Genomic DNA, 22133 nt, shown 5'->3' with positions numbered 1-22133 from the left:
AGACTCGGGCATGATGGTGGAAAGCCTGGAGCATTGTTTGAAGAAGGAACAAGAATCCAAGGAGGCATGTTTAAATCCTTGGGCTTGCTCAAAGTAACTCTTTGGATCCTGGCCAATACAGCCATTCAAAAAAGAAGAGGCCATAACTTTTACCCCTCCCCAGTTGCATAATAATGCAAGGAGGAATTGGAATTTTCAGAAAAGGCTTTGAGGGTGGGTCCTTCCTCTTTTAGGGGTTGTTTTTGTGTGTGTGTGTGTGTGTGTGTGTGTGTAGTCACACGTTCTGAATAAGATTGCTGAAGCCTGATTGCCTATTGTGCAAACAGGGTTGTGTTTCGCTTAAAGTGATCGGATTGCTTGAGTCTCCAAGGCAGGGGCTGGGTGGGATGGGCTGATCACTTGCGTTGTTTGATTTATCTGGGGGCTCCCGGTAACTGCCAGCCAGGGAGGTTGAAAAAAGGCTTGCCCCTATCGCTTCTCCGCTAGTTTCTATTTTTGTTCCTTTTTTTAAATAAAAAAGATAACTTCTTTTAGCAAGCATGCTGGTGAAAATGGGATAGAAACAGGGTCACTTTCATCACGGAGGATCATATTTTCCCCATCAATTCCAGCGATGGTGTGGCCTTGGTGAGTAACTCTAGTCCTTTATACCTTACATTTGCCCTACGGCACTCAGTCGGGCCTGCATCTGAGTAAATATGCATCCGTTTTGCAATACCTTTCATGATAAAGACGGTTTAGGAATTGCAAAAAGTCATTGAGCGTACACCCTGGGCACGGCAGGGAGGGGAGAAAGTGAGATTGTCAAAATGGAACGTGGTCATTAGCCTGGATTAATCGTCCCCATGTCAAATAGCCTGGGTTGGTGTAGATGGTAAAAGTCACCTCGGCTGGAAATGCGCTGGAAATCAGACTGCCGTTAAAAACACAAGAGCAAGGCTAGTAAAAACATCCCCCAAAGGTGTAACTCTACGGGCAGGTGAGTGGAGAAGGTTTAAAACTAGTTAATAATTGGTTTCTCTGGCAACCTGTGGGACTTAAGAGGGTGAGTCAGCAATCCTGTATAGCTAACAAAACAAAACCCCAAACCACCCAGCATCGGTACTCCATCAGTACATAATTTTCTTTCCTCTTGTCTTCCAATGTGGTCTCAGCAGGTTCAGGTTTTTTTGTTTCCCCCTCCTCTTTTAAAATTAAGGTATATTTACCTTTGCCAAAACAAGAGGAATGTTCAACTGGTCTTTCGCCAGCAAGGGCTCAGCGAAGAGGGTAATATTTCAGTTCTGATTTACGGGAAGTTGTTTTTTTGTTGTGAGTAAAAAATCTGGTTTGGTGAGTTTGTGGGCTGGGAGTAGACAAGAGACAGCCTTGCTACTGTGAGGGAAAAGAACTGGTGTGCGGGAGGGGTGGGGGAGAAGAGGGACAGGCGCATAACATTTTCCTGAGCCTCACCGGTTTAGCCTGAGGACCCCTCGCCCTGCACTCCTCCAGCCAGTAGGCAGGGAAACGTCACTCCTGCAAGCGGAATAGCTTAACTTTAATGCAATATGTCTAGTCAGGAATTTAGTCTAAGAGATTGCCTCTGATTAGCACCATTTTAGCACTTTTGGAATGTGAGGTCTGGGCCAATGAGAAGGCTGGATTTTTGCTCAGCTGGCTCCACTAATTGTAAGTTTATCTCTGGGCACATTTTCAGTCTTCAGAAAACTCCCAAAGGCCAAGACTGAGCCGAGGGGGTTAAGGCTGAAAGAGATTTCTTGCAGAGAGTAGCATTGGAGGGAGTTGCTCAACACTTCTCATTTGAGCAGGCCAGTGCCACCAAAAAAAAAAAAAAGCTTGAAGATGCATTAGGTTGCAGACCAGAAATCCTTCCGTCTTCTTCGAATACTGCTAAATCTGGGGGCTGACTTCAGATGTGCAATCCAGGTAGGTAACTTTTGCCTGTGCAGGCTTTCTGTTTTGGGTTCTGCCTTCTTAAACTGTATCTTCTGGAGAGCACCAGTGAGTTTCCAAAAGTTTTTGCGATTCTTTGAAGAAAGAAACCTGGCGGATGAGGTTGACTTGTGTGATTTATAAAGCTTAATAATTTGTAAGTGAAACAATCCATTATGGTCTGTTTCTCTTCTTGAAGGTAGATGGGAGCAATTGTTAATTTCAACAATTTGTTGAAATTAACAGAATCTGTAGCTATATTAGTTGTATAAAATATTGTGCACGTTTTAAATATATGTTACATTACTATGTATATATTTATATAGATGTATATACACACATGACATATGGGACATTCTCAGTGCAGTTCAGGACTGGAACTGGAAATGAGCAACCAGGTTTCCAAGTTCAGAATCTGTTCGTATAGATAAAAAGGAGCCTAGTGGCACCTTTTAAAGAAAAATGCATCATTTGGGGGCTGTTACTTTGTTTGTCGGACTTTTACTTTGTTGGTCCTTGGAAAACTGTAACTTGCTTCCCACTCCAAAACTGAGAACACGATTGGGAGAAGGTAAAGGACGTTTCTGTGTATCCGAGTTTGCCTTTTATTCTAACTCACTTTGTTGGGCTTCCCGAAGCCCTACTGGGTTGACCTCTGCACAGAATCTGGCTGTCGGAGGTGTTTTGAATCTAACAGTCGTGACTTCTAAAACCTCTCCTTGATTCTCCCCTCCCTCCACGTTATCTTAGACAGCCACACACTGTGTGCTTTAAAACATTGAGCGTACATCATTTTTAAGGGGAAACAAAACTATTTGTGCTCCTGCAACAAACATGTAGCAAGTTAGCTAGGCGTTCTGGCCACTTCCCAGAGAATCTGCAACCTCCTCTTATTTTTCCGAAGCATGCACGCAAGGGCTGCAGGTGCCGGATTGCAAGGGTGAAAGGTCATTTGTGGTATGAAGCAGAGCCTGGTTTCAAACCGGGTACAATGTACACTGTGGAAAAGCAGATAAGGGCAGAAATATGCTGGTTGTGGGAATTTTTAGAGAACCTACTGGAGTCTTGTTGAACAGCCAGCAAGCGTTACATCTCAAATTATGTTGCTTTCTAAAGATATTTGGGAGGGGGAAAAAAAAATAAAACTTCTAGATTTTTCATGTTTCCCCCCACATATTTGCATAAATTAACAGAGGTAGAACTGCAGCAGCACAAACCATCTGGAAAACCTTGATTTAAAGTGTAGATGCTTGATCACTTGGGTGAAATCTCTATTCAAGCGCATGCATTCTGGTACGATATATATATATATATAGCCTGAACTTTAAAGGTCTTATTCTCATGTAAACCACCTTCAGTCTCAATGGACAGAGGCGGGCAATGTATGAAGCAAATAAATAACATCACGCTGTATGTTGGAAGTTATGGATATCTCCCCTCATGCCATCATGGTCAGTTTGCAGCAGCTTAGTGGGGTCATAACAATGAATGGTGGGGCAGATGCAGACATCTGAGAAGGAGCTTTCCTTTCCCTTAAGTAGTCCTCCCTCCAACCACTGAAATTGGAATCAGGCTTCAAGCGTTGCTCAGTGGAGTGTTTGGACAGGTATGAGGTCGACCCCATCTGCTGTACGCATCCAATAATAAGACCTGGAGCCAAGAAAGTTAAAACTTAGGGATCCAAGTGCCTAATTTAACACACGCCTCTGTTTGTGAAGCTGTATACATGTAGCTGGTTTGTTGGTTTGTTTTTACTCGCAGATGACTGGAAAGTCAGCCTTGTTAATGGGGAAGCTCAAAGTAATGTCTGAGTGTGTAGCAAATGTCTTGGAGGGAAAACCAGGTTTCGGGTGGAGAAATGTGGTCTTTGAAAATGAACCCAAAATGTGCCCAATGACACCCTAAGGGACGTTGTTTTTCAAAGGTCGTCTGAGCAGGAGATTGAAAACTGAGATGCATAGATTCCTGAGCTGCATGCTTCCAAAACAAAAAATACCCTCACAAACCCCTCCAGGATTTTTAACCATTTGTTCTACTAATTGCTGGAACCAGAATAGCTATTAATCTTCATTAAAAAATATATATGTTTGATTGTTGGGAAAAGGTGGTAGTTTTAGCCAACAACCACCAGCTTGTGTCTTGGTGCTTCCCATAATTCAGATGTTAGAAGTATCTCATGAGCCATCAGTCTATGGCCACAGACTGCTTTACATTCTGGGTTCTGCTGTGACGTTTTCTTAAACTGAAATGCAGGATGGAGAGATTTTAAATAAATTACCTCTGGAGCTATATTATGTGAGACATCTGTGACTTCAGCTTTATTGTGTTAAGTTTCATTGGCCCATTGGACTCTGATTCCCAAATCTGTACTGCAGATGCTATACTTTAAATAGGAGCAAGTCACACATGATTTTAGGTGAATCTGCAACCTCCATGCATGTATTTCAGCTGCAGAAGTAGCAGTAGGGCAATATGGATTGATGCTGAGGTTGTTCCCTTGCTCCATGTCAGCTTTCAGACTGGAAATGCCTTCCTTCCAGGCTAACTTTAGCCATGGATAGAGGGAGGAAGGCAGGTACAAGACCACACCAACATGGGCACCGTGGTGTGGTGGTGAAGAACTACAGCTTTTAATTTGGTGACCTGGGTTTGATTCCTTACTCCTCCCACACATGCAGCCAGCTGGGTGACCTTGGGCTAGTCACAGCCTTGATAGTGTTGTTCTCAAAGAGAAATCCTGTCAGAGCTCTTTCAGCCCCACCTACCTCACAGAGTATCTGTTGTGGGGAGAAGAAGGGAAGGCAATTGCAAGCTGCTTTGAGGTGCCCTTGGGTGGGGAAAAGCAGGGTATAAAAACCAACACTTCTGCTGCTGCTGCCCAACTAAATCTCTATTAAGTACATGCACATGTTAAGTGAGGACTGTTTATATCTGAAGTCTGTTTTTACCATACTTTGTAGTTTGACATCTGTCACATGGGGAGGGTGTGTATACAATCATCTTATCCCCCTCCCCACAAGATAGGGTTGTCAACTCTAGGAAATTCCTGGAGATTTGGGAAGTGAGCCTGAGGAGAGCAGGGATTGAACGATGCCATATTCTCCAGGGAAACTGCCATCCTTATCTAGCTAGAGTCAAACTGCGGCCCTCCAGATGTCCATGGACTACAATTCCCATGAGCCCCTGCCAGCAAATGCTGGCAGGGGCTCATGGGAATTGTAGTCCATGGACATCTGGAGGGCCGCAGTTTGACTACCCCTGCTAGACGAAGTATACAGTGAAAACCTGAATGCTTGTGGTGACACAGTGTTCAGTAAAACATGACTTCTTCTTTCCCAAGGACAATCGAGGGAGCTTTTAAGGGAAGTTCTGTTGTATGTATTTTTTCTCTTTGCTCAAAAACCATTACTCCTTTAAAAGAAGAAGAAGAAGAGAGAGAAGATATAGTAAGCCCTCCCATTGTCAATGATAATAATCAAGATAACTGAACAATGGCCTCGGTGTGTCAGCCTAATCTTATCTGTGAGTGTTGGTTTTACACATTCATTTTGTCTGTGATAGACTAGATAGAGTCTACCATGTGTCAGTAAACATTTTTTATCAGTATTCTTCTTCTGGGGTTTACATCTCCTTTGTTTATGGTGGAACTGCGAGTGGCTTAAGGCTGACCCCCCCCCCACACACACACACACACACACAATTTAAGCAGCACTCCTGCTTAGCCAGTTTTCTAACATTCCAACTAGTTCCCATGTGTTTCTCCCCAACTGCCCCCCACCCCACATACTCTGATAATCTGAATGGAAGAGTTACCATTGTATAGCATGGGGGGGGGGGAGAGTTATTTATTGGATTCCTGTTCTTGTGGATTGCTCCATTTTTGCTGAGGGCAGAGAAAAAAGATTCTCCAGGCTGCTGTGTTCTCTTATCAACATCCAAACATCCAACAGCTCTTTGGGTTTTGACTTGGGGATGAGGCACTGGAGGTAGGAAATCTAGATCCTTCCCTTGTGAAGGTTTGCGTTAATTTCTAATCCAAGCCTTTCAGTCTTTCCTTTTTCTAGCAAATGCTGAGTTTAACAACCTGCCCAGGACACCTTTCCCTACACAAGCAAGGCGGGTTTACAGTTCGTTTTACTACTTTGAGCCATTCGTGGCACCTGTATAGGATTGGATGCAAAGATTTTACAAATGAAATCAAGTGTATTGCCCTTTTCTATGTTTCATTGGGCAGGATGTATGTGGGAACATGTTTGGTTGCTGTTCGAAACAGTTTTTAGTAATAGATAAAAAAAGAGGGGAAGAAAGAGAAGAAAGAGCATTGGAAGGGAAAAGATAGAAAATGAAAGCGCAAAGAACAGTCATATCAGTCTCATTACAGCAAATGTTGAGTTTCCAGCCTTCCATACCTTGGATCATTAACACAGATGAAACCTTTATACCTGAATAACTTTGTCGTCATTACCGCAATTAGCGTCCTTCATCTCTAAAGCCACAAGTCATCAAGTCATTTTTATCTCTATATTGCAAGAAGTCTGTAAGAGGTTTCCAATTAATAATAAAAGACGAGGTTGGAATTAAATTCTCTAATCCGTGAAGGAAGTTTAGCCAGTTCTGCAAGTTCTCTCATTTTCATCAGCCAGTGCCCAGTTCTGAACATACATTAGTTGCGCTGCTTGTTATCATAGAAGAACAACAGTCCATGGTTCTTTCCCAAATGTCTATCCAAAAATATTTTCCTTTAGTACAAGGTCAGGGAGCTACTGACTTACAGCAGCCCTATGAAGTAAGGACTTCCAATACATCCTATCATTCGCAGCCTTGCTGAGGTCTTGCAAGCTGAAGGCCATGGCTTCTTCTGTTAGGATAGTTTTTGTGGTTGGCATATTGCATTGGAATGGAGGTAGGGATGGCAGCGTCCTGGCAGGACTTGGGGATCCTCTGGAATTACAGCTCGTCTCCAGACTACAAATATCAGATCTCCTGGAGAAGATGGCTGCTTTGGAGGATGGACTCTGAGGCATTGTATCCTACGGAGGTCCCTGTCTTCTGCCGGCTCCATCCCCAAATATCCAGGAGGTTAGCTATCAGGATTAGGGCTGAGCGCTTTGGTGCGGTTCGGCCACCAAGGAGGTCGAACCGCACCGAAGCACTCAGCCCTAATCAGGATCCGGCAGCTCTACCCCCTGTCCCCGGACGGTGAGCAGAAGGGACCTGGCAACCCTATCTGGAAGCAAATTTCATTCCAGGGAAGAGGGGAAGATTCTCACACGATTCCCAAATCTGTACTGCTGATACTATACTTTAAATAGGAGCAAGTCACACATGATTTTAGGTGAATCTGCAACCTCCATGCATGTATTTCAGCTGCAGAAGTACCAGTAGGGCAATATGGATTGATGCTGAGGTTGTTCCCTTCCTCCATGTCAGCTTTCAGACTGGAAATGCCTTCCTTCCAGGCTAACTTTAGCCATGGAAAGAGGGGGGAAGGCAGGTACAAGACCACACCAACATGGGCACCGTGGTGTGGTGGTGAAGAGCTACAGCTTCTAATTTGGTGACCTGGGTTTGATTCCTTACTCCTCCCGCACATGCAGCCAGCTGGGTGACCTTGGGCTAGTCACAGCCCTAGCTCTCCTTGCATTTCTACAAGAGTTCCACGGCTCATGGTGCTTCCGTCCTAGTCAACAGAAATCTTTAGGCCACTGCCAATATTTCAGTAAATACTGATCACTTCCGCTTCTTGCTTACTTCTCTGAGATGATTGAGGGGGAAAAGGTTATTTTAACATCTAGTACTGAAAGTGAAATAGACTTGAAAGGCATGTGCATTTATTGAACTTTTAAATATCTTTACATGTTAGCGGCTCAGTTGTTTTTGCATGTTTTGCATGTGCTATGTCAAGGACCGTGGTCAGGTGGAAAAGCAATGTTAAAATATTTTAAGTTAGAGGCAAAGCCCGTTGAACCCAGGAATACATCAGGCACTAGGATGCACATCTGCACTGTGGCCTTCCTGGGGGCCGGCTCCATGGCAAAAGCTCCCGCCCACCCTTGGACTCTTGAGGCCCCAACTCCAAACCTCAAGGAACATTCCTGACCAGGAGTCACCAACCTCCAGATGTGGTCTGGAAATCTCCTGGAATTGGACTATAGAGATCAGCTCCCCATGGATGGATACATAGATTCTGTGAATAAAGCCATAAAAAGTAAAGGTATCCCCTGTGCAAGCACCGGGTCATGTCTGACCCTTGGGGTGATGCCCTCTAGCGTTTTCATGGCAGACTCAATACGGGGTGGTTTGCCAGTGCCTTCCCCAGTCATGACCGTTTACCCCCCAGCAAGCTGGGTACTCATTTTACCGATCTCGGAAGGCTAGAAGGCTGAGTCAACCTTGAGCCAGCTGCTGGGATCGAACTCCCAGCCTCATGGGCAGAGCTTCAGACAGCATTTTTGCTGCCTTACCACTCTGCAGCCATAGATACATAGATATTGGCCACACACAGATCATTGGTTCTTTTCTGTAATACATTGTTTTCGTGTGCTCCTGTGCTGTCCTTATATATCACTTTCAGAGGAGGCTTCAAAGAAACAAACGTAGAATTCATAAGCCCAAATGTGTTTATTTTATGAACTGTTAGCATCAGAAATATATAAGCTGACTAATAAGTTATTTTTAGTTTCACGAGTTTTCGCCTACTTACATGGAACACCTTCTTTAACCAGCTTTCCCATGTAAAAATGATTGTAGAGAGTTAAGGCAGATTATATGAAAACAGTGTATTAAAAAGTGATTTTGAATGTTTTCCACTAAATGACTGGTGCATTTTATTGCTAAGAATTCAGGATTTTAATGCTGTGCAATGAATATGGGGTACCAAATGGGCATAAAATAATCCAGGTTTACTACATAGTGGAAATAATAATCTGTGGTTTATTTCTTCAGATTTTTCAATCTCATGACTCTCACCAATATTAATTAATTAATTAATTAATTAATTAATTCAAAACCTGAGGGCAGATTACAGAATGACAAAATGCATATAAAATTCCAGTATGCAATAAACATTCAATTAATTAAACCAAACTCAGCAGCTAAACTTTAAAACATTAAAGTGCCAAACTGAATGTTATATTAAAACTGCCCATAGTCCTTTGTCTCGTGGCCATGCAGGAGATCATATAAAGCAGTGGTCCCCAACCTTTTTTCGGCTGGGGACCGGCAGGGCAACTGCCCCGCCCACACAGCGCGCATGCGCGCTGTGTGGCCGAAATCGCGCATGCCTGGCAGTTCCGTGCATGCGCGGCAGTGCCGCTCATGCCGATTTCGGCCGCGCAGTGCGCATGCGCGGCCCTGATTCCCTCTCCCCCCCCTCCCGCAGTAAGAAGCTTCCCGGGCCTCAAGCTTGCGGCCTGGGAAGTTTTTTACTGCAGGGAGGGGCAGGGAGAGGGAACCGCGGCCCGGCGCCCTGGCCTTCGCGGCCCGACACCGGGCCGCTGACCGCAGGTTGGGGACCACTGATATAAAGGACTTCTTCCACTCTTCCCCCACAGTGAATTTCAACCTCCAGTAGGGGGAAATAGTTTGCAGGGGTGGCCAAACTGCGGGTCTCCAGATGTCCTTGGACTACAATTGCCATGAGCCCCTGCCAGCATCATGCTGACAGAGGCCCATGGTAATTATAGTCCATGGACATCTGGAGACCCGCAGTTCGGCCACCTCTGGTTTAGAGCGATTGCGGGTGAGGATCTGATTAAGTATCACTTTTCTCCAGATTCTTCCCCACAAATGTCCCCACCTCTACATTTCCTTTTGGGGTATTAAGAGCTGATGAGGCTAAGGAGACAATTAAATCAAGTTAAGTACCTCAAGGCTGCATTGGCTTCAGTGGGAGGGACCTCCTTATATTTATAATCACTGTGAATTAGGAATTTTTAATAGTTTCTATGGGCAGATTTTTCTGTGGGCATCAGACAGCAGGGCAAGTGCAGCCCACAGTGAAGTCAGGCAGAAGTAGTGCCCACTTATTTGGAGTATGTGCCACCTGTCTTCTGGAGGTTTTTGTTCCCCTTTCCCTTGAGGAGGGGGATGGAGGAGGAGAGAAGCCCGAGGTTCCCACCCCTCCCACCTGTTCTTTGTGGATCTGCATAGTGCACAGTTTCTTTTGTCTGTGTACCAATCTTGGTCGTTTCCCTACCATGTTTCTGTGTTGCTACACCTGATTGTCTTTTCTACACCTCACACTACCACAGCCTCCTTTCTCTGCATCGGATCTGTTGCCTAATGGTGGGAAATGCTGTCTAATTGTAGCCAACTTATAGGGTTTTTCAAAGCTAGGCACAAACAGAGGTGGTTCGTCATTGCCTGCCTCTGGGTAGCAACCCTGGACTTCTGTGGTAGTCTCCCCTTCCACATAGTAACCAGGACTGACCTGTTTAGCTTCCAAGATCAAATGATATTGGGCCAGTCTGGACCATCCAGCTCAAGGCATCTGTTCCCTGGCCTTGTCTATCTCCCCACCTTTGTTGACTACTTCCTCCCCCCTGCATTCCTTTCTCTGTGTCTTTGCTTTTGCATTCTTTATTTATTTATTTGTTTGTTTGTTTGTTTGTTTGTTTGTTTGCTTGTTTATTTATTTATTTATTTATTTATTTATTTATTTTTATATACCGCCCTCCCCGAAGGCTCAGGGAGCCTTTGATTTGTGCACTGTTTTCCTCATTTTAAAAAATCACAAACACCTTCACGCTCCTAGAAATTTCCTCATGCTTCTCTTTTGCTGCCTCCTCTGACCGAGCAGTAATATCAGGGCTCTCTCAGCCTCACCTACCGAAGAAGAAGAAGAGTTGGTTCTTATATGCCGCTTTTCTCTATCAGAAGGAGTCTCAAAGCGGCTTACATTCGCCTTCCCTTTCCTCTTCCCGGAACAGACCCCCTGAGAGGAAGGTGAGGCTGAGAGAGCCCTGATATTCCTGCTCGGTTAGAACAGCTTTATCAGGGCTGTGGTGAGCCCAAGGTCACCCAGCTGGCTGCATGTGGGGGAGTGCGGAATCAAACTGGGCTCGCCAGATTAGAAGTCCACAATCCTAACCACTACACCACTCTGTGAGGGCCAGAGGCTCAGGGCTCCTTGGTTGGGAATCCCTGATCTGTACAACTGCCTGAGATCCATTCTGAGATCCATTCCCTGGGGATGTAGGCAGGCACTATGAGTTCAGAATGCCAAAATGTCAGCTATCAAGTGCATAAATCACTGTATATTATCTGTTTGCTGTATGCCTTGCCTTTCTGTGACTGCATGTAATACCATTTTTGTCTAATATTCCGTGCCTGTTCAGATTTCTGTAATCCTGGCCTGTGTTACTTCTTAGAGGCCTTCTCATATGGGTGGCATCTTCTTTCACTGAACAATCTGCTTTGAGTTTTCAGTGAGAAAGGCAGACTGCAAATATAGGAAGAGGTTGGATCCTGTTCCAGAAATAAAAATTTGGCTTTGCATATATCTGAGAGCGCCAGCTAGTCAAATGCTATTTTTCCCCACCAAGCTTTCCTGCCTTCTAGTCTGCATTAAAGGACTATTCAAAAGCACTGAATACCTTTCCAAAGTGTTTTTCCATGTAGAGTCCCAGGTACATGACAGGTTTAAATGGTACCAAAAAATGGAGAACAAGTTCCCTTTTCCCACCTATTAGACAATGGGGGTGATGAACCATTGTCATCCTGACAATGCAAAGTGGGATCTGATTGGCCTCTGCATGAACTGGAGTTCAGAATTTGTAGCCTTGCAAACAGCTTGTCTCTGTACCATTGCAGGGAGACAGGGGGTTTCCGATAGCTCCCAACAACCTCCGTGAATGGTGGAAATGCATTTCAAAACAACATTTCTAGAAACTGGGTACTTTTCAACTTCCCTCTGTGAGGCTGTACAATGTGAACCGAATAAAGGAAGACCAGTTTAGATATATTTAGTTATTGACTAGATTGCTATGCTCCCTTTCCTCGTCGCTCACAGCAATTTGCAATTAAATATGCAAACTGAAACCAGCCAGAACTCTTGACGTATTAAAACATTTAGTTGAACATCATTAAAAACTGTCAGTGAAATGCCTATCTGAGCAATAATTGTGCACTAACAGAAAAAGGAGAGAACCTATCCCAGGCTATCAAAATCAGTATATAACATATAATATTTATACAATATTCCTTAATAATATATTAAATCCAACATCAAATTGTGCCTTGTCTCTATTTTAATCATTAATGAAGCAACCAGAATGGACTCTAGATTTGTGCCGTTTTCAATGTTGAACTTTCATCAGTGGTTGTCTCTTGACAAAGCTCTCCAATACTTGCGGGCTGAAGGCTCACTCTATCAGTAGAGTTTATACTACAACTTTGAGTAGGATGAATATTGAATATTGAAATAATGGAAACTTGTTAGGATAAGTTTCACATACTTGCAGAGGGCACCGCAGGACCTGAAAAATGGAGCTCTTCCACCAGGTCTATGGTTGAGGCTAGGGACGGCAGATTAGGGACATTGCTCCCCCCCCCCCGGGAGTTGGAAGTGAACATCGCTCCCTCCCATTTTCTTCTCTCCATCTCATACTGATAGTGATGAGGGATGGGGCTTCTGCCATCATATTGGTAGTTTTAATCTTTTAATGGGAATTTTAATGGGGTTAAGATTGATGTGACCCGCCTCGAGCCTATTGGGAGAGGCGGGAAATAAATCCAATAATAATAATAATAATTAATAATTGTAGGAGGAAACAACCACTGATGAAAGTTCAACATTGAAAACGGCACAAATCTAGAGTCTGTTCTGGTTGCTTCATTAATGCGTGGAAATTGGTTCAGATAAAAATACCGGCAGAGCTGGTTCCAGGTTTCATGAGGGCCCCAGGTAGAGCATGCCCAGGGTCCCCTCCTCCTCTTCCTCTGAACATCTTCCAGCCCAAATACATCGCCAACATCTTGTGTGACCTTCCAACCCCTCCCTGTTTGTGATCCTTCCCACTGACTGGATGCCATACCTCCAGGGGGGCTGAGAGGGTTGCCACACACACACACACACACACACACACTCACCCAGTGGAGGCAAATCTATACAGTGCTGAAATTCTCAGTAAAATAATTGGTATGACCTGGAGCAAGAGCAGTTTTGTAAAAATTAAGTATTGAATATTTCAGCATTAAATATCAGGACCAGCCTTTATTTAGTGATTATCATGCCAAAGAAGTGTTTTAGTCAGAATGGATAGGACTCAAATTGCCCTTCTTGCATGAGATTTGCATTTCTTTTCCTAGCTGGAATAAGCCTTGTTAATGGGGATGGGGGGAGGTCAAAATGGGGGGGGTCTCTGTTTCCCTGACCATATACCATTAAGTCTTGGCAACATGGGAAGCATACAATATCCTGGCAGAGGTCTCATGGGAATTTTAGTCCATGAATATCTGGAGGACCACAGGTTGACTACCCCTGTCCTAGGGAGTAATTGGTGACTTAGACTCTGAAGCCTTAAAATACTCTGTCTTGCTTTGTGATTCACAATCAGGATGGACGGGGCTCCTGTCCCATATAGGAAATCATGATCTTTTGTCTAAGTCTTTATGCTGACTGCATTTACGGCTATTATTGACATTAGCAATAGAGCTCATAATGGCTAATGATAAGGGGTCGGGGAAGGGGGGAAGAATAAGGCAAGTTTAGAGGGACTTAGATTCAGTCTTCTCTATCAGCCAAGTAAGTACGTTGTGGGTGGTTACCGTCGGCATCCAAATGGAGGCACAGAGAAGGTTGATTCAGTTGAGGGAACCCCTAAGGCATGTTGGGAAATACTCTGCGTTTATGGCATTTTTAATGCCTGTATATTCTCATTCCTCCAAGAACTGGGTGAAACCGAGGATTGCCAGCTCTGAGTTGGGAAATACCGGGAGATTTTGGGGGTGTAACTTGAGGAGATTAGAGCTTGAGGGAGCAGAAGGACTTTAACAGGATATGAGGCTATGAAGTCCAAAGGCGGCCATTTTCTCAAGGTGAACTGATCTCTATTGCCTAGATCCCACCACCTGAAGATTGGCAACCCTAGTGGAACCTCTTATCTGTATATGTAGACTTGGAGAAGCCAAGAGAGTGCACAGTAGTAGTTCACTGGTACAAGTAGATGAAATGCAATTGGCAAGTGCAGGAAGATGTGATGCAGGAACTGAATGCAGTTGCAGAAAGGCAGTATAGGAAAGTATCATCACAAGAAATAAGAGTGCGTCTTGGCCTCCATATATATTGACCGTTTCTGCACAGAGGGGTAAAACGCATGTGGCCTCCTGCTTGCCAACGCAGAATGGTAAACCTCACGTTTGCAGCCCTCCTCATGGGAGACCAGTCCCACATTTTTCCCTCTGCCCCATCATGGCTTTTTGCCTCCTGACATCTCCCTCTGCTCCTTGTCAATCACAGCAAGCCACCAATCACAGCACAGCAGTTCTCTCAAACTTCCCTCTCCCCCAGCCCCCAAATTATTATTTTTTTAAAGGCACTTCTGTGTTGCTATGCAGTAAACATAGACGCATTTTTAATAGAAATCAACACTTCTGACTTGCTATGGAGAAACACCAGGAAGATGCATCATCCCCCCCCCCCCTTTGGGAATTCATGTTCTTTTGGACTCTATTTATGTTTGGGTGGATTTCTGAGATGCTGAAGATGGTCCCTGGAGCCCAAAGTCATTTTGTGTAAATGGTTGGCTTAAAAACAAAGTGCTCAAGCCCCTGTATGATCGGAAGAAGGCTGCTCGATCACCCCCCCCCCCCTTTCCCAGCTTATTTCCCACCTCCAGAAAACACAAAGTCTGTTTTTGCCTGCGTGTGTTGTGAGAAGGCTGGACATGGTAACTGATGCCCCAAAAGTCATTTTGTGTAAATGGCTGGCTTAAAAACAAAGTGCTCAGACTCCTGTATGATTGGGAGAAGGCTGCTCAATCATCCACCTACCCCCCCCCCCCTCTTTACTAGCTCATTCCCCACCTCCAGAAAACAGAAACGGGGCTGTGTTTTGCCTGCCTGATCCCAAAAAGACCGTGGCCGCATTGCAGAAGATTTTATTTTACCTTTGACAATGTAGCAGACTGTGCCATTTTAACAAAATGCTCGGAGCAGGAAATGGAGAGGCGAGGGCAGGTGCGAGGGCAGGACAATGCTGCAGAGACTATTGTACCTTTCCCCCTCCATATGGGCTTGCCTCTGGTTGCTCACAGGTTGCTCACTTTTTGTGATTTCTCTTATCCCGAGGCAAATCTGGGCAAAACACAAGCCAGCCCCTGGACAGCCTCAGGACAGGATGGCTCTCTTTAGGTATAAGTTCATACAACTAGAGTGTCTGATTGGTTGCTTTACAATCCTTGATTTACATAGTAGCCCTTGTTAGCCCAGCTTGTATTGCCTACATAACACATAGCATGCCCAGATTTATTTTATCTAGCATTTTTTTTATCATTCAAATTCATATAAGAATATTTTGACATATTACAATATGGAAGAACAACTCGAAGGTCCCATTTTTAGGACAGAGGGTGAATGTGACTAATATGTCTATCATACTGTTACCAACCCCTCCCCCTTACACTCCTGTGATGTACTGTGCTGTAAATACAATTGCCACAATGGTGCAGGCTGCTATAAAGACATAGGAACAGCTGCTGGAAATTTGCATCGCTCTCTGTTCCCGCCCCAGCACTGAAAGTTCCTAATAATTTAACAGCACAAACCGTGTAGGTCTTTCGGTTTGTGTCCCCGACTTTATTTACTGAGGTCAGTGTGTGCTGCTTGGCTTTTGGGTCAGATTCGCTTTACTGTCGCACGGCTTTACTGCCCTTTCTTCCTCTGAATTGCATACCCTTTTCATTTTAGTAAAGGATTTCTTATGCCCGTCAATAAATCCATTGTCTTTTGCCAGCTCTGAGGCCGAAGGAGTTAAACGAAAATACTTCTAATCTCTTTATCCTTGTCACACTACTCTGCTATGCAGTAATACACCAAAGAATTTCCAGAAAGCAAATGTTGGGGACATAGAATTGTGTTCTGAATAAGCAAAGGAGAGAGAGAGAGAGAGAGAGAGAGAGAGAGAGAGAGGGCAGATTTCCATCTGAGCGCAGAACTGTGTTGTGTTGTAAAATGCGTTAACCTTACAAGGTGAGGCAGAAGAGTATATTGGCTTTTGGAAAAATATCAGCAAGTGAATTCAGAAGGACCACTGTACCCATTAAGTTTGGGACAAGAAAGCTATGAGAGCTCTCTTTAGCACAACTTCTGGCTCTCTCCTCCTGGCCACTTTTCCTTCTTGCTAATCTCTGGCAGAGTACTAAACCTGAACAAACACAAGCATGTCCTTGCCGAAGTCCTGCATTAGGTTTGTTTCTTACTTACGCAACACCTGTGTACGCGTAATGACACGTAGCATACAAATTGTGCTTTGGATACAGGCAGGTTCCTGTCCCCATAGTGAATTCTACAGTAGCACAGTCTTTTTTGTGGGTATTTTGCGCGGAGGGGGGTAGCTTTTGACTAAATCCTGGCCAGTGCTCTATTCTAGAAGAGGAATAAGCTATCTGGCAGCCCCAGGGGCCGAAGTCATGCCCAAACCAATTTTTAAGGGAGCTAGGATGGTTAAAAAAACCAAAACCAGTTTCATTGGCAAGGAGTAACCAAAGGAGAGATTTTAATGTAGCATTCTTCTGTGAATGTGCGCGTGTTCCCTCACTACAGTGACTTGATTATGCTGTGAGCCCATTTGCAACGGAGCCCCTTTGTGTAGCAAAATAATATTTCTGGCCCGTTTGGTCCCTGTTAATGCAGTTCCTGAAGAATGCAGAAGTTTGCCATCCCTCTTTTAGCATCCGTTGGGCTCTGAATGCAGTAGAACTGGCCAAAAAAGCTTTATGCTTCCAGTAAAGCTCTAAGGTGCCACAAGACTCCTTTTGTTTTTGACTTTGTGTTCTGTACTTGTCAAACCTCCCTCTGTTCATAGTGCATTTCTGCAAACGACACAAATCCCAGGCTTTTTTGTGGTGGCACTCACTGTTACCGAATACCGGCACCTGTTTCAGGGAGTCTCCCAAGCCCTGGGGGTGGTTGGGAATTTGTGGAAATTGGTGCTACCTTCTTGATACAGGTACTAGCACCTTTTTATAAAGAATACCAAAAATATGTTTAGGTTAAGGAACTCTTTGCACTTTTTTGCTGCTAAAACTGGTGGTTTTAGCTGCTGTTGTCGGAACGAGCTATGCAAAGAAGGACTCAAAGTGGGGCAGTGTGCAGAAATTGAACTCTGAACTGGGGTTTTGTCTAAAGCAGGAGTAGTCAAACTGCAGCCCTCCAGAGGTCCATGGACTACAATTCCCACGAGCCCCTGCCAGCATTCGCTGGCAGGGGCTCATGGGAATTGTAGTCCATGGACCTCTGGAGGGCCACAGTTTGACTACCCCTGGTCTAAAGTGCTTCCGTGTACTACCTGTGGTCGCAGAAAGAAGACCTTCCTGCAGCTCCACGACACATTGAGTCAATTAAAAGAACAAGTGAGCTACGAAACTGTACCATGATGCAAAGTTTTTTAATTCCAGTCCTGTTCCTATAGAGAAATGGATGTTTGCTTAAAATGACGAAGCAAGAGCTTGTGATAATGTTTCCATCTTTCAAAAAGTCTTCCTTGATCTTTCCTCTTATGATGAATGACTAAGATTTCTCAGTGTGGCTGTTGTGGGTTTTCTGGCCTGGGTGGCCGGGGTCTGATAGTTTTAGCCTACTGGCATCGTCAGAGATTGGACATGGCAGGATGGGAATTGTTGGCACAGTGAAATAACTGTCTTGCCGTGTCCTGCCTCTGAAGATGCCGTCCCCAGTTCCTGGCAGTACAGCAGGGACTAAAACTACCAGGCCACAGAGTCCGGAAAACCCACAACAACCAGTTGACTCTGGCCATGAAAGCCTCCAACAATTCATTTCGCAGTCTTCACAGAAAGGGCATTATTCTGAGGGATGATGAGGAAATGATTTAGGTTTTCTGAATGATCGTGTCTTTATTCCTTCCTGGTCTGTTCTTTCCATAACTCCTGCCTTTGCACCTGGTGGTGTCTTCCAGGCTTCTGGATGCGATGTTGTCTTCTGACTTCTTTTTTTCTCCCGCACACTTGTCTCTGGGAATGGGCTTCGCTGTTCTGCATTGCTAAACTCAGCAGATCCCCTTGTTTCCTGTTTTCTTTCTGTGTCTGTTCTTTGCTTAACTCTTCTGTGAAACCAGGTAACTCAGTTGCATCCTGGACTGACCCAGTGATCCAGTCCCCTGCAAGTAAGTGGGCAGGGGGAAGGAAGGAGGGAGGAGGAGCTGCCTGACTGGCAGGCCCAGTCTGTGCTTGGCCATGCCTCCTTGGGCCGGGTGCTTGCCCTGTCAGTTCCAACTTAGTGATAAGGGGGTTGTTTGGTAAAGGGGCACAGGGCGAACTGGGGGGAACTACCCCATGTCAGCCCCCCTCCTCGGTGGCTAAGGGTCTGGGTGTAGCACATGTTGATTGGGAAGAAGGAAGGCCAGAGCACAACTCATACAGAGATACTGCAAGCAGTCATTTCAGAGTGTGTGGCTTTGTACCTTCTGATTTACTGGGGACTGTGCAATTAAAATTGATTCTGTTTTCTCATGGAAACCAGCTGTCCTCTTGCCAGAAATCTCTCCCCCCTGCACAGACTTCCTCCACATGGGCACCATAATAGCTTCAGCTGGACCTAACACTCTTTGCATCCATGCAGAAGGACTGGAGAGTGGTGTGGGAGTGTGTGAAGTTGGATCGAAGGCAGCTGAGCCAAGCTATGCAATCTCGTCATTTTAGAAGTGAAGAGGTCAGAATGCTGCCCAACTTCTGTAGTCTGCAGGGACTACAGAATAACTACCATGACCGAGCTATCCCATATCTGAGCTCTTTTGCTTTCTTTATGCCTAGAGTTGCCAGCCCCAGGTTGGGAAATACCTGAATCTTCTGAAGCCTGAAGGTGATGGGATTTGGGGAGGAGAGGAGTTTTAATGGGGATGTGATGCCCTACTGTCCCCCTTCCAAAGCAGCCATTTTCTCCAGGTGAACTGATCTCTGTCACCTGGAGGTCAGTTGTAATCCCAGGTGATCTGCAGCCACCCCCTGGAGGTTGGCAGCCCTAGGTATGCCCCTCTGGCCTCTCTGATGGAGACCCAAGGCGGCTGACATTGTTCTCCTCTCCTCTGTTTCCTCATAGCCACCCTGTGAGGTAGGCTAGCATTGCTGGCTCTGCTTTGAGAAGGACTTGGTTTGGGGAGGGGAGGGGCTTTAGCAGCACACAATGCCATGGAGTTGACCCTTCAAATCAACCATGTTCTCCAAGGGCATTGATTTGGGATCAAGATCCAGTTGGGTGTAGTGGTTAAGAGCGGCAGCCTCTAACCTGGAGAACTTGGATTGACTCCCCACTCCTCCCTATGCAGCCAGCTGGGGATCTTAGGCCAGTCACAGTTCTCTCAGAGCTCTCTCAGCCCCACCTACAAGGTGTCAATTGTGGGCAGAGGCTGAGAAGGGAATTGTAAGCCACTTTGAGATTCCTTCAGTTAACGGAAAACTAGGTACCAAAAACAGCTCTCTGCTTCTTCTCTGAGGTCGGTTGGTATCCCGGGATATCCCCAGCCATCCCCTGGAGACTGGCCACCCTAAAGTTACGTACGTTGAAGTGTTTACGCTGAAGAGTAGCCCCCTAATTCTGCTTAGAATTGGGGAGAGGCTCACTGTGTAGATGGATGGTTCTTTTGAAAGGGCTGGTCCAGTTGGGGGGAGGAAGAGATGCAGTTCCTTTCGGCTGCCGATCTCCTGACTCATTTGAAGCTCAGTTTGAATCCTTGTGGTCTTTTGGTTGTTCTCTGCCACTGTTCCTCTTCCTCCTCCTCCCCCCCCCCCAGCCATTGTTCATGTTCTAGAAGGAAGTAGGAAATAACTGAGCAGAAGCTGCCATTGCCGCAGGATTATAAACATGTGATGTTTTAGTTTGTTAGTCAAAGTCTGCTAAAAAAAATTTTTTTTTCTCCTGCATCTGAGATTGAATTAGTATTGAATTTGTTAATCATTTCTGCTGTACTTGGGAAAACTGAGAATGCAGCAAGTAGAAGTTGTCAGGGTTGCCACCCTTCATCTGGGGGATGGAGATTCTCTGGAATTACAACTGATCTCGTAAATCATTGATACTTTAAGACCAGGGGTAGTCAAACTGCAGCCCTCTGGGTGTCCATGGACTACAATTTCCATGAGTCCCTGTCAGTGTTTGTTGGCAGAGGCTCATGGAAATTGTAGTCCATGGACATCTGGAGGGCCACAGTTTGACTACCCCTGTTTAAGACCTTTATTCCACTTCTCCTGGAGACAATGGCTGATTGGGAAGCCAGCTTGCATGGCATTGTATCCTGCCATGGTGCCTGCTCTCTAAACCCTATTTTTCCAGGTTCCACCCTCAAATCTCCAGGTATTTCCAAACCTGGGGTTGGCAATCTATGCTCACTTGATATCTGAGCAGTGAACGCACACGAAAGCTTATACCCAGAATTAGTCAGCACTTCGGAGTCATTGGGGAGGTTGACCTCTTGGGTTTGGGCATGTGAAGTAACTTCTACCGTATAATTTTGCCCAAAAGCCAGAGTGTTATTCCCAGAATCTCTGACATCACTTCCAAGTGACATTGTGTCAGTTCTGGAAAGTCCCCCCCCCCCTCCCCATCTCTCGCCAACAGCACCAATTGACCTGGGAATCTTATTTCAGACCTCCCCAAGCATTGCCTCTAAACCTAGAAGAATTAGCCAGGCCACAGTGGTCAGCCCTGTGTTTGTGAATGGCTACTCTTTAATTCCTTTAGGGGAATCGAATGACTGGTATTTGGGGGACTGATGGACATTATGAAGACTAGTGGTTCTTAGTAGCGGTGCTCACAACATTCCTGCAAGATGGATACACGTTACTTCTGGTTGTACAGATGGAGGAGAAAGAGAGCTCGTAAACCAGCCTGGAGTCCAGAAAACATTTTAATCACAGAACAATTTAAAGGGGATTATTCTGGAATGTGGGCTAATCCAAAATTGTTTGAGCAACTCTGGTGGAATGTTACTAGGTGTGGAAGAAACGTAGGTTTTGCATTTTAGGTAAAATGGCCCTTTCGTTAAAGAAAGGGAACCTGTCTCTTGATTCAGATGACAGCTCTTGAACGAGGGATTCTCGAGTGCAGGGGTGGCCAAACTGTGGCTCTCCTGATGTCCATGGACATTATGCTGGTAGAGGCTCATGGGAATTGTAGTCCATGGACATCTGGAGAGCCACAGTTTGGCCACCCCTGCTCTAGACTATTGATCTTCAACAGTTCAACTTGGTCCTGCTGACCATCTGCCATCAGAGTCATGTGACAGGAAGAAGGGAGGCAAGGTTAGAACCTCAGAAGTGCCAGGCTTCAGCCAAGAGTCATGGAGGAGCCCTCTTCAACCCTGAGTGATCTCACCTCTTTGCTGCATGTCAAGAGAGGCAGAAAGGCATGGTGCCCTTATTTCTGCACAGCAGGCTCTTCCCAAAGACTGCAACATGGGAACTCTCTGACCCACCTGAATTTCCCAACTCATAGAATGAAGGCGTTCCAGTTTAACCAATGGATTAACTTCCAGCACCATTTAGTGGGTAGACATTGCTGTTTGGATACTGAACAGTAGCAGTTGTGTTCTGGCTACAGCTACTTTATGCATTAATGCAGGGGTAGTCAACCTGTGGTCCTCCAGATATTCATAGACTACAATTCCCATGAGCCCCTGCCAGCAAATGCTGGCAGGGGCTCATGGGAATGGTAGTACATTGACATCTGGAGGACCACAGGTTGACTACCCCTGCATTAATGTATAATCCTCTTACCCATTTCTTTTAACCCCAAAGTAAACAAAGTTCTTTTAGAATAACCTGAAAACTTTCAGTAGCCAGGCAAGCTCTTGAGAACCGTGCGAGTGAAACCTGTTAGACACCGTGAATGTTTTCATCCATCTTGTGGCACCCACTCAGGGGGGGGGGAGGTACTAACCCAGTTTTTCTTGATAAACTGTCCCCATTCTTTGGAGATGGAGGGGTGCTATTTTCTGTATGAATACAAGTTTGGGCTTATCTTTGTTCAGTTCT

General features: G+C 45.2%; 1 protein-coding gene across 4 annotated transcripts in view; it reads left to right on the top strand.

Annotated features, from left to right (window-relative positions):
- Nucleotides 1-451: 451 nt before the first annotated feature.
- RBM47 (RNA binding motif protein 47) overlaps nt 452-22133 on the top strand; it is an 88490-nt gene continuing 66808 nt past the window's right edge. For 2 of the 4 annotated variants that reach the window (XM_077301749.1, XM_077301748.1), the window contains exon 1: nt 607-627. In XM_077301749.1, coding sequence (XP_077157864.1) covers nt 614-627 — 14 coding nt within the window. In that variant the 5' untranslated portion in view covers nt 607-613. Of the gene's footprint in view, nt 628-1414; nt 1927-22133 lie in introns of those variants that run through there. The other 2 variants (XM_077301754.1, XM_077301751.1) reach the window with 2 other exon arrangements.

This window comes from Paroedura picta, chromosome 10 (assembly GCF_049243985.1).
Source record: "Paroedura picta isolate Pp20150507F chromosome 10, Ppicta_v3.0, whole genome shotgun sequence".
NCBI classification, from domain to species: domain Eukaryota; kingdom Metazoa; phylum Chordata; class Lepidosauria; order Squamata; family Gekkonidae; genus Paroedura; species Paroedura picta.
Note: the sequence above shows the minus strand (reverse complement) of the source record. Positions and strands in the feature narration are given on the sequence as shown.